The 12,249-nt window shown below is 36.6% G+C and overlaps 1 protein-coding gene across 1 annotated transcript; it reads left to right on the top strand.

The window, feature by feature from the left end:
• Positions 1 to 12,237, top strand: LOC135686557 (pre-mRNA cleavage complex 2 protein Pcf11). Its single transcript, XM_089109094.1, has 3 exons — positions 1 to 480; positions 8,940 to 9,065; positions 9,523 to 12,237. The coding sequence occupies exons 1-3, from the start codon at positions 316 to 318 to the stop codon at positions 9,829 to 9,831; spliced, it is 600 nt and encodes a 199-aa protein (XP_088965220.1). The 5' UTR covers positions 1 to 315; the 3' UTR covers positions 9,832 to 12,237.
• The last annotated feature ends 12 nt before the right edge of the window (positions 12,238 to 12,249 follow it).

The following is a 12,249-nucleotide window of genomic DNA, read 5'->3' as shown; positions in this document are numbered from 1 at the left end:
AAGATGGTGTTGAACTCGTTTTCACAATCGTAAAAGTTGTTGCGACAGTAAAATTGGATAGACCGTGTACAAAGAAACTAGAAGAAGAAGAAGACTGCCTCGAAAGAATTCACCTGGAATTATCGTGCCAACCTATCAAACTTAAACGGATAATGTAATCGGGCATTTGGAGCATTATCAAACATAAGCAAACAACTTCAGTAAAGCCATCAATAAATATTCAAGCGCCTAGAACACGGTTCCCTCCGACGAGCTTATCAGTAAGTTGCTTCACCAACGTTCTCCTGGCAGCTGGATCGATACATTACAAATGGGATGGCGACAAGTGACGAAGAATCTGTATTGCTTGAATATAAATCTTCTTTGAGTGACCTTGACTTCAACTCCAAACCAATGATTAATATGTTGACCATGCTTGCTGAGGAAAATGTCAGTCATGCTTCAGGCATTGTGAGCATTATAAAAAGGAGAATTATAGAGGTATGTATTCAGTTGTAAAAATAATCTTGATCTATGTCTCAGGCTGTAAATTGTCTAAAAATAATGATCTATATATTGGGCCTCTTTTGAAGGAATTTTTTATCCTTTTTAATGATACATATCTCAAAACAGGCCTATATAGTAATTAGAAACCACCCTGTAGTTTTGTTAAACATAGAATAAAGTTGAGGCATCAGCAAAATACATACTTCACTGGACGTTTTTGCTTTTTTAAGTTCATTTGAAACCCAAAAAAGTTATACCTTATGAATTATGATAAGGATAAGGCTTATCCTTCCTTTTTGTAAGGTATTGCCTATTTCTGGAGATTTGAGCAACGTTGGTAACATTTCCCCCAATATAACGCACCCCAGTATACGGTCAAGCCCCAGTATAGGGATTGTCAATCAAAATTAAGTTCTAAAGTGCCGCCAAAGCCGTTTTGGTGCGTTGTTGTTGCAATGATAGATAGAAGATATTTCAAGACATAGTGGCTTCTCGGCTGGTAGACATTCAGCCATACACTTTCAGCAAGCGGCCATGTTGTAACAGCCGTACATGAAAGACATTCGTATAGCTCACCTTTAAAAGATTATACCTTTCAAATTCATGCAAAATATAAGTTTAGCTGTTTAAGTTTTGTTTTATTTTCTTCGTACCTAGTTTTGGTGCGACTATTGAGCCGAGTAACTTGGGAGTCTTTAGCAAGAATATAGGGCTCGCTTGTTCAGATGACAACTACGAGGGTCAATTTCTTTGTAGGACCTCGTTTTGAAAAAATCATAATCACAAAGATTAAGGCTGCGTTTACACAATACCGGATTACTCATGTATCAGATTACTTTTCATATCTGATAGGGGTTTCGTTTACACGGCTCCGCATTAATCCGATACGTCCCGTACCACTTTTGCGGAGTGGAATCAGTCCGCTGTGAAAGTGGTATGAAAAGTGATCCGATACTTCCCGTAACACATTCCACCTCGTGTAAACAGGCGAGTCCAATACGAGGGTCAAATCCTCTTTCCGAATCTTGAGGCTTCATTTCCATTTTCATTTAAAATCTTTGGCGCCAATTTTCTTTCAATGAACCAGAACAAGATGGATACAAATGAGATGATGACTTCGCTGCTCTTTACCATTGTGGGATTAGCGAGTATCATGTAGCTAAACAATTTTATTTTCGGTTGTTTAACACACAATTATGTTGCTTGGAAAAAGGAGAATCATTGCTCAAATTTCCTCATTGCCGCGAGGAAAATTCAAGGTACGAAAGGCCAGAATGATGCCAACACATTGGACAAGACCAGGTAGAGCTGCAAGTTGGTGGGTACACATTCAAAACGGCCAAGCAGTGGAAGAAGAATGGAAAGAAAACTTCAGGATGACAAGAAAAAGCTTCCAGGTATTATGCGACAAGCTTTGTCCTTTTATTCAAAGACAAAGAACAAACATGAGAAGGCCAGTTTCAGTTGAGACACAGGTTGCAGCATTGTATTTCCTTTCTGATGGCAGGAGAATGCGCAAAACTGCAAATGCATTTGGCTTGGCAGAGCCTACTATTTCTTGCATCATTTAATGTCTGACTACACCAATCTCTTCAAAAATGGCTGCTGTTTATATAAAGGCACCAACATCGGGAGTAGCAGTCAGGGAGGGAGCTGCAAGATTCTTCTTTGATTTCCCCAGTGCATTGGGGCTATTGATTGCACCCATATTTCCATCCGAAAGCCAAATGAAAAGTCTGTCGATTTTATTAATAGGGAAGGATTCTACAGCCTAAATGTCCAAGCTTGTGTTGATTATCAATACTGTTTTTTTGATGTGGACATAAAATGGCCAGGCAGTTTGCATGATGCACATGTGTTTGGAAATTCAAAGATCAATAAAATGCTTAAAGATGGAACCATTCCAAGCTGTCCCAAAGTTATAGTTGATGGTGAGGAGCTTGTTCCCATATGCTTGCTTCGGGATCCTGCCTACCCTCTCCTCCCATATCTTATGAAAGAATTTGAAAAAGGTGGTAGTACTGAACAAGAACAGTTTTTTGGATTTAGACTGTCTAGTGCAAGCATGGTTGTGGAATGTGCATTTGGACGTTTGAAGGCAAGGTTTGGCATTCTGAAAAGACTAATGGATGCTTTGTAGCATTCTTGCTACAATTTTCTTGCCTGCTTTGTTTTACATTATTTTTGCGAATTGCATGATGAAACAATGGGAGACTGCATGGTAATTGCTGCTAAAAGATATGAAAGAGAATTTCAACCACCAGTTGAATCCTGCAGATACAATGCCCACAATGATGAGAGAGATGGAAAGAAGAATTGAAGTATTTTTATTTAATACTTTGAATAAGACTGATAATAAATGTATACCAAAAACGTTATTAAGGCCCCCTCTTAAGCCCCTGATGTCAAACAAGAAACATGGGCATTGAGTGGGTCTTTTGATGGGTGTGATGATGATAAGCTCATGTGCATTGAAGAGGGCCCATGATTTCCTTGTGCACCTCAAAAGTGAACGGGATACTGATATTGATTCTTTATCAGAAATCCTACAACATTGTGGCATTTTATAATATATTTTGTTTTGAATAATTAGCAAGCTCTTTAATAAGTCCCCCTCTCTTTTAAGCCACCTTTTTAGGACTGAAAAAATAAACAAGCCTCCCATTGGGCTTTTCTGGTACATAACGAATGTTTTCAAAAAATCAAATAGATTTGCTATATCTCCTCTAATAGACACCTAAAGATTAGGGCAGTGCATTTATCCCTACTGGGGAAGGCTGGAAGAAATTTTAAAATTTTGGATGGAATATGTGCTTCCCCACTCTTACATATCTAAAAAGTAATATGAGCATTTTAAGACAAATCCTAATCTAGGCCAAATTTTTAGATATATTTTGCTTTCTAATTTGCTGTGTCAGATGTGGGAGACATTCTTTGCATTAATTGGAGGAAAAACCTTTGGTATATATAATTTTTCTGTCAACAGTGGATATGAATGACATGTTCATTGCAAAAAAATTCATTTCTTTTTAGTTTTCATTGTTATATTCTGTAAGTTACTTCTATCCCGTATCAGTATCCCGTTCACTTTTGAGGTGCACAAGGAAATCATGGGCCCTCTTCAATGCACATGAGCTTATCATCATCACACCCATCAAAAGACCCACTCAATGCCCATGTTTCTTGTTTGACATCAGGGGCTTAAGAGGGGGCCTTAATAACGTTTTTGGTATACATTTATTATCAGTCTTATTCAAAGTATTAAATAAAAATACTTCAATTCTTCTTTCCATCTCTCTCATCATTGTGGGCATTGTATCTGCAGGATTCAACTGGTGGTTGAAATTCTCTTTCATATCTTTTAGCAGCAATTACCATGCAGTCTCCCATTGTTTCATCATGCAATTCGCAAAAATACAGAATATAACAATACTTCTAGCAATTTCTGTGGTTTTTAAATACAGTTTCAGGTTGTTTAAAATGTTGATTATGTTTTTTCTCAATGAAACCAGTCTATACATTCTTTTGTGTTGCATCACTTCAACAATGTCAAAAAGGGCTCCTCTGTGTCCTCAGTTGACAATGTAGCACTTCTTGAAAAGTGTTGCTGTGAGGGATATTCTGTTTGATGAAAATCTCTTTGGTGAAAATTGTTCACCCTTGAATTCATCTGTGGAGACCTCATTGCAGCTGGTTGAGGGGATGCATAATTGAAGGTTTGCTGCCTCATCTGCACGTCAAACATATTTTGCATCATTTGGAAACATCCATTCATAGCCATGGCCATCTTCTCCATAGTTTTAGTCATCTTATTTGTATGGCACATATCAATAGCTTCACTTTGCTGCAACAGCAACTGCAAATGTTGAATGTCACTGGACACATTGGGAGCCAATTTCTTTTCTCTGTGATCATTAAGAAAAGCTGCTATTTTCCCTCTTCTGTCCTTTTCTGGGATTGGAGTGTTGGGCTGCATGAGTCTTTCATGTACGGCTGTTACAACATGGCCGCTTGCTGAAAGTGTATGGCTGAATGTCTACTGGCCAAGAAGCCTCTGTGTCTTGAAATAACTTCTATCTATCATCGCGACAACAACGCACCAAAACGGCTTTGGCGGCTCTTTAGAACTTGATTTTGATTGACAATCCCTATACTGGGGCTTGGCCGTATACTGGGGTGCTTTATACTGGGGGAAACGTTACCAATATGGTTGGGGGATTTATCTGCCTTCCAAATTTATTAAAGATATTTGTATTTTAACAATCCAGTCCATAAACAAAATCCAGTTCAACATGCCTTGGTTATCCATACACTAGATTTTGAAAAACCATTAAACAATAATCTGATGGAAATAGAAGAAGGTCCTGAGGCTACACCCCTGTGGCTGGGTTTTCTCCAATAGCTCCAATAGTCCTTGCAAGGAAAGTTGCTTAGAGTTTGATTGAGTGCCTGCACACACACCTAGAAAGTTCAAGGAGATTGACTGATTGATTCAAAAGATAAAATTAGTTATTGTTGTTTATAATGTTTCTATTTGTTACCCTGTATAATTGCTTTGGAATTCTGTAAACTGAGCTGCAAACAGCCTTTATTTGACAGAGCATAAAATATGTAGGTGTACATAGACCATATGCTTTTCATCTAGGACATTAACACATCTCCATTTTGCAAGGATTGTTGAACAGTAATAAAAATATAACTGAGTCATACATCTCAATGTTCTAAATTTAGTGTCTAGAATGTTAACAGTGGTCAGTTTGACAAGTACCACCTTTTTTGCATGACAAATGTGCTGATAGTTTTGTAGAAATAAGTTTTTTTAATAGAATACTTGGCAATATCTTTGAGATGTTTACTACACTTAATCCATTTTTTTTCAAAAACTGGCATTGGTAGAGCTTTTAAAATGTCGAGGCTTTGTGAAAATACTATAGTGGCAGGATAAAAATCTTCCATGTATTATAAGAATTGTAACATAAAAAGTTGGCTAAAAGAGAGAACTAAGAGTATCAAGGGAAAGTAGAGAAGGACTGAGGAGATTTAGAGCTTTTCAAATTTTGAAGCAGATTTTCCAGCCATATTTGCTAAAATGTGATGTGGCAAAACTTATACTAGTAGCATTGTAGAAACTGTGTCATCATCCTTGCACCATATTGAACCAAATTGAAAAAAAATTTGTATCCATTAAACTTGAAAATTAGGTCTTGGAAAGCTGTATCATCTGAGGCAACAAGATTGTGTGGTCTTAAAACACTTAAAGAATCTTTGTGTGTTAAGGATATGAGAATTTCAAGAAAACTTCCTTAAGCACTCTTTCAAACCTAAATTTTCTTCGAAATGGTTGCACATTTCTTTTTTCTTCTTTAATCTTTAAGGTTACGGTAAACGTTTTGAACACGAAAATTGGTTTTTCCTTGCTAAAGGCCAAACGGCTCAAGAAATCTGGATAAACTATATATCATTCAATGCACAAGATTATGGCGTATCTAGCCAGATGAAAATTATTGGCAAATAATGTTAAATGTTATTTTCCATGCGAATTTACTGGTCAAAAAGTGTACCACCTTCAAAAGCTATTATGTACCCTTGCGTTTGAGGTAACAAAATCTGACTTAGACCAGCAGGAAGTGCAGGTCCTAAGCTACCAAAGTGTGTCTCAGATTTTTTAAATTTCTCCTCTTCTTGAAACTATACCCTGTCAAAAATTGGCAAATAATTTTTCCACCCTCCCGCAGCTGTATTTGGGTATAAAAGACGGACCAGAGAAAATAAAAAAATTTTGAGACATTCTTTTTTTGCCCAACGTCTGCCCTGGCCGTGTGCAAATTTTCGAGCCATTCGATTAGTTCCTTGGGTACATAATAGCTTTTTCGTACCTGCATGTAGAGGAATTTCGAGCCCGGAGAAAACGGGATTTTACTGATCGCACTTGCAAGATACACTCGTAAACCACAGTGTAATCCGGGTCAAGTCACTTGAAGATTTAAGATCAATAAGCCTGTTTAAATAAACACGTCCGTACATTGGATATATGGATGTGCCATGCGATATTGTAAATGAGACACGCGACCACAACCGCAAAGCAACGATAATCGGCTTAACAGGTCAAGAGATTTTCGGGCCTCAACTAAAAGTTTTGATAAAGAAATTATGGAGACCTTCGTTTACATGGGATTTTTTCCACTTTCAAAATTTCTGTTTGTTTCTAATTTGGTATCATTGTGTGCCTTGAAAGTTCGGCTACTTGAATGTGAAAAAATCGAAAAAATGATGTTTTCATCCAGAAAACGTTTACCGTTAACTTAAAAGAAGAAATCTTTCAAAACTTTTAAAATTTTCAGACAAAAAACTTTTAGAGCAAGCAGATTTTACACAGTTAAATTAAAACCAATAGTTTTTCTAAAAGTTTAATGATTAGTATTATTTAGTTGAATGTATGACTGTTATGATGGTAGACCTGGCCTGGCCAAAGGCCAAAAGTCACCCACCCTGTTTGTGTCAGATGGGCATTTCAAGAAGACCTTAAATTGATTTTTAATTCGATTTTTAATATCGAATTCGATTGTGTCGAATCTAGTTTTGCTTCAGATTTGTCGGATCGAATGCCCTTTTTACACGATCAGATTTTGTCGAATAAGAGTCAAATGCCTCAATTCTGTTTATGAAATGGAGTAGGTTGCTTCAGCTGCCAGAGTTATAGCACTGGTATTAAAAAAAACGAAGAAATAAGAGGCGAAAACGAACAAAATGGACAAAAGAATGGCTGAATCAATGTCCTGTGTTTGGAACATACGATACACATTTGAACGAGTTGCGCTTCACCGAAGGAAAGGACTACATGAAGGAGAACATGAGTATTTAGCAATGAACAATTCTGTTTCTTCCTTTTTGTTGTTCTTTGGCCGCATTCACTCCATTTTTTCTTTAAAATGATTGCAGACTGAAACAATACAGAACATGGTAATTCGGATGACGTAGCAGCGTTGGCGAGCAAGAATGTCATTCATTCACCTTTCGATTTGTCGAATGGAATAGAACACGTTCGATTCTTGAAAAATCGAATTCGACAATCTGATGATGGCTTTCGACATTCGAATTCGACAAAATCTGACCGTGTAAGAGCGGCTTTAGAGTGGTTCTTTCATCACACTCGACCTACACAGGATGTTTTCCATTCTTTAAAATGCATATTGTGTCATGTGATTCCCTAAACAGTGAATGCTGTATTTTAAAGATGATTCCTTGGGCAACAAGAAAAAGTTTCTGATTTGCAAAAATCACAATTTTTAAAATAATTTCCTTGAGACATTTTGAACAAAGAAACCTCCATCATCCAACCATCATTGTCCAACGTAATTAAACTAGCAAGCTTTGAACAGAGCAAAATATTTTTCTCAGTGCGGTGCTTCATAGAGTGCCTAGAAAGTAAAAGGTGCTCAGTTTGTCAAGCACCTGCCTTTTTTGCTCCTCACATTTCCTTATCATAAAGTTTGTCTTCACTTAAATCTGATTCTGATTCACTAACAACTAAAGTGTTGTCTCCATTTAGAACTTTTACTTGTGCATGGAACTTGAATTTGAAACTCAGAAATACTTCTGTTTTGATACGACACGAAGTGCTATTTTGATTGATAAATTGAGGGTAGATTGATGCCCTGTCCTAATGCACCCAGTCTCCATAGTTTTCAGTCATATTTTATGAAAAAATTTATCGCAAAGCAGGCAATTAACTAACATTTTTTGAAACAAGCCTGCCTTAGATAACCATGGCTAGATGTGGGTGATATGACCTTGTTATGTGCTGTCATGAGACCCAGAAGCCAATGTCACTTATTTGGAGTGTCTTGAAATATGACTGTTTCAGCTAATTAAAGCCAAATTGAATATAAAATTCTGCTTTTCTAGATATCTTGTTGGAACATAGGCATCACAGACCATAGGAATCATATCCTTTACTCAGTTACATTAAAATTACAGATTCTCTTTTACCTGAACAATTCAGAGAAAGTATTTAAAAAGTTTTCTTTATAATTTTTTTTTGCCCAGAGTACTAGGGTACCAATTCTTTTGTGCTTGGGAACCTTCTGTCAGAATGATATGAAACACAATTAACCTTATTAGCGATGTATTGATTGTACTCTCCAGTGCCAAATAATTGGCCACTGCTTGCTTATTAATTTTGAAAAATTTTCCAACCCCCCCCCCCCCCTACATTGATTTAAACCCTGTTGATTCCTTCTTAACAATTGTACTTAAGAAAAACTAACTTAATTCTCCTTTGCTTTGTCTGACCCGCACACAAGAAATGACCACTGCATTGGCTTCTTTTTCTTAAAATCAAATCGAACACCCAACAATTTGTCATATCGGACCATTTCCCACCCCTGATTATTCTCACCCCCCCCACTTTGTTCGATACTTGAGAGTAATTGATTGAATCACGTGTCTTCTAGAGCAACATTAAGCTGAAACTCCCATCATTATACCTGCTGGATTCAATTTTGAAGAATGTTGGAGATAACTTCATCCGAGCAATTACTGATAACCTTTTGGAGATATTTTTGAATGTCTTCGAACATGTAAGTCTTTCTGTATTTAGTAAAACTGTTGTTATGACGAAGAAATATCACCTGTTCATTTGTTTTTATTTTTAAGTTGAAAGTAGCACAATAACAAAAGAATCCCCACAAATATGTTGTGTAGGGCTGCTTCAGCCCACTTATTCAAATAGAATAAAGTACTATAGCCCCACCGAACTATAAATCACGCACTGATTAGGATACTGTGTACTATAGCCAGTCGAAATATAAATCACGCATGGATTAGGATGCTATAGTCACATAGTGACAGGAACAGCTTGAAAAAGTTCCTTGACTAAAGTGAGGTATGAGAGTAAAATGACAAGAAAGTCCACCTTTTAATAGAATTTTCCGCTGGCTGGTTTGATTTAATAACTTCTCCTTATTCAAAAATCACTTACTGTTTTATGTAGAGAAGTCCATATGATTTGAATGGGTTTTTACCGATTTCTTTTAGGGAGATGAACGAGTTCGAATCTCATTATATAAACTGAGAAATACTTGGCGTGACTTCTTCACAAAGGAATTCTTATATGAACTGGATTTAGCTGTTAAAAACTTGGATCAAAACTGGCCAGTAGTAGACGTACCACCTCCGTCAAGTTCTATCCATATCAACCCAAGGTTTCTTGTGAAGGTAACTCTGCGATTACTGTTGACAACCATGCTTGTCTCCTCTTTTATAAAGGTTATAATGTTTGTTTTACAAAATTGCGTTCTTTACAATATAAGGAAAATAACTATGAATTTAAGTAAATTGTACTAGGAATAACTAAAAGGTTATTAATTAACAACGTTTCGAGCATAGCGTAATAACGGGCTATGCTCGAAACGTTGTTGATTAATAGTCTATATTTCTACACGGCGTTTGTATATTTCCTAAATTTACTGACATGTTGTGAGATTAAGATTTCGCTTAACATATAGAGCTTTCGTTGTAGGTAGAAATTGGATTGTGAAAGGACCTCTCGAGTCTAAAACTCGAATTCAACTTTCTTGGCTTGAAATTTCCTGCTTCATGCAGTATGAAAGAACGTAAAATTTAGATTATTTATAAGCTTTTGGGGCCTAAACGTTTATAAGCGTTTCTGATGGGATATTTCAGAAATGTCTTTTCCTGTCAAGCTCGTTTTGCTTTACAGTTTTGTTTTGCTTCAATCTGAAAAAATGCCAAATGTAAGGAGAATGATTGCGAATTATTCACCATCAAAATTGTTCAAGCTATTACTGCGCAAAATCAGTTGAATGTAAAAATTAGCTAAGATATTGCCATTTTAAGTACAGGCTCTGTTCCCATCAGACCTCTCCTAAAACAAATTTGATTTCGTATCTGTTTATACTCTATAAACCAAACCAAAATAACAGCAACCTGGTAACCTGGTATTTCGCCTAATTTTAACATATTTAATCAATTTTTCATATTGAGATGTGTTTCGTTGTGTTCTTGCAGATATTTGATCGAAATTTCAAAATTGTAAAAACATAATATTCACCCGTTAAAGTAATACCAAAGAAGGATGAAAAAGATTATGTTTACATATGCGCGCTGCCAACAGAGCCGTTTAGCGGATAGGTATGTCATGCAGTCATGCAGCCCCATCCTCGTCGCCAACATTATATTCTCATTACAGGTAACGTCGTTTTAGATTCGAACATAACACAACCGATCCTATAATTTCATAACACGCTATATTCATCCTTTGGGACCGGTACTAAAGATTACGTTAATTGCTCTAATCATCCTCATCTGGTCCTAGATCGATTAGGCAGTGGGTGAACGCAGGTATGAAGAACATATCTCCAGCCTACCCGGTTCTTCGCCTTCCTCCAAAATCTAGCCCTACTATCTCCACTCCGCTCTTTCAAATTTCCTGTCAAGTATAGTGCAACAAATCACACAAAAGATGGCAGATTCTCCCAGGAAAAGGCTGAATGATCATTAAAGTGCCACTAGCATTTGTAGTTGTCACTTATTCAGCAAATATTGCAACAACCGAGACATCACTAAAATAAAAAAGTTTTAGTTTTGCACCTCCCAAGTCTTGTTTCGTACTACAACCAAAAGTATGAAAGTTGCAGTCATTTTTCGAGGTAAGGGGCACAGGATAGATCAGTAGGAAACTTTGCTTTTCGTTGGCTGTATATTCTTTTTGTCAGCCAGATGCTGTGGCAGATTCTAGTAGAAACATTTAGTACGAAAACCGTTATATGTTCAAGGTAAATGCAAAGCATGCGAGTGGTTTTTTGAACGTTCTTCCTCCTTTTTGGACGTTCGTTGGAGAAAAAATTTGTTTTGAAAATGAAAAGAAATAAGAATATTATATGCTCCCTGTTTTTTATTGAAAGGGGCAGGAGAATTTAACCTAGCTTCACATCTATATGTCATTAAATATGTCATTGAACAATGCAATGTTGTAAAAGAACATGTTTTCAGTCTCATTTTTCATTCCTGAAATCCTACGAATCAGATAAGTTTTTAATCAGCTAATTTTTTTGCTTTGGAGACAAATAATGACAAACATCAACTACTTCTAATGAATTCCAATTGGTATATCTTTTGTTTCGAGGTCGTCCCGTAACTGAAAAGCTTGGTGTCTAGCCTACTAACCTAAACTCAAAAATCAATTTTTCCCTCAATGGCGCTTTGCTGCGCTATGAATTTTTAGCAGCTTTATCAAACTTGTTCCTATTCTTCAACCGCATACTGCTAATCATTACACTGCTAAAGATTCTTTCTCTTTCGTGAATGAAATAACCGCTCATTGCACATAGCCAGCTTCCATGTTTTTAACCTTTTCACCAAATTTTTTTTGGACGAATGCACTGAACTCTGTGTTCATTGTGTATTGGAAAACCTTGATACCTTCCACTATTTGGACTGCAGGTTTGATCGTGAAAATTTCCGGAAACTTCTATGATCTGCTGTTAAAAACAATCACTTTATTATCAATGGTCAACTCTTTGATCATATTGATGGTGTCGCTATGGGTTCTCCCCTTGGCCCTACACTTACAAACATATTTATGTGTGCTCTCGAAGCCAATTTTTCGGATGACTGCCCCCTCCCAAAACTTTAGACCTTTCTTTAATCCACGTTATGTGAATGACACTTTTGGTTTGTTTGAGAACCATGAACATGTTAATATTTTCTACAACAAATCAATAAATTGTACCCTAATGTTAA

Source organism: Rhopilema esculentum, chromosome 6 (genome assembly GCF_057945365.1).
Source record: "Rhopilema esculentum isolate cy_ngs chromosome 6, ASM5794536v1, whole genome shotgun sequence".
Classification (NCBI taxonomy): Eukaryota; Metazoa; Cnidaria; class Scyphozoa; order Rhizostomeae; family Rhizostomatidae; genus Rhopilema; species Rhopilema esculentum.
Note: the sequence above shows the minus strand (reverse complement) of the source record. Positions and strands in the feature narration are given on the sequence as shown.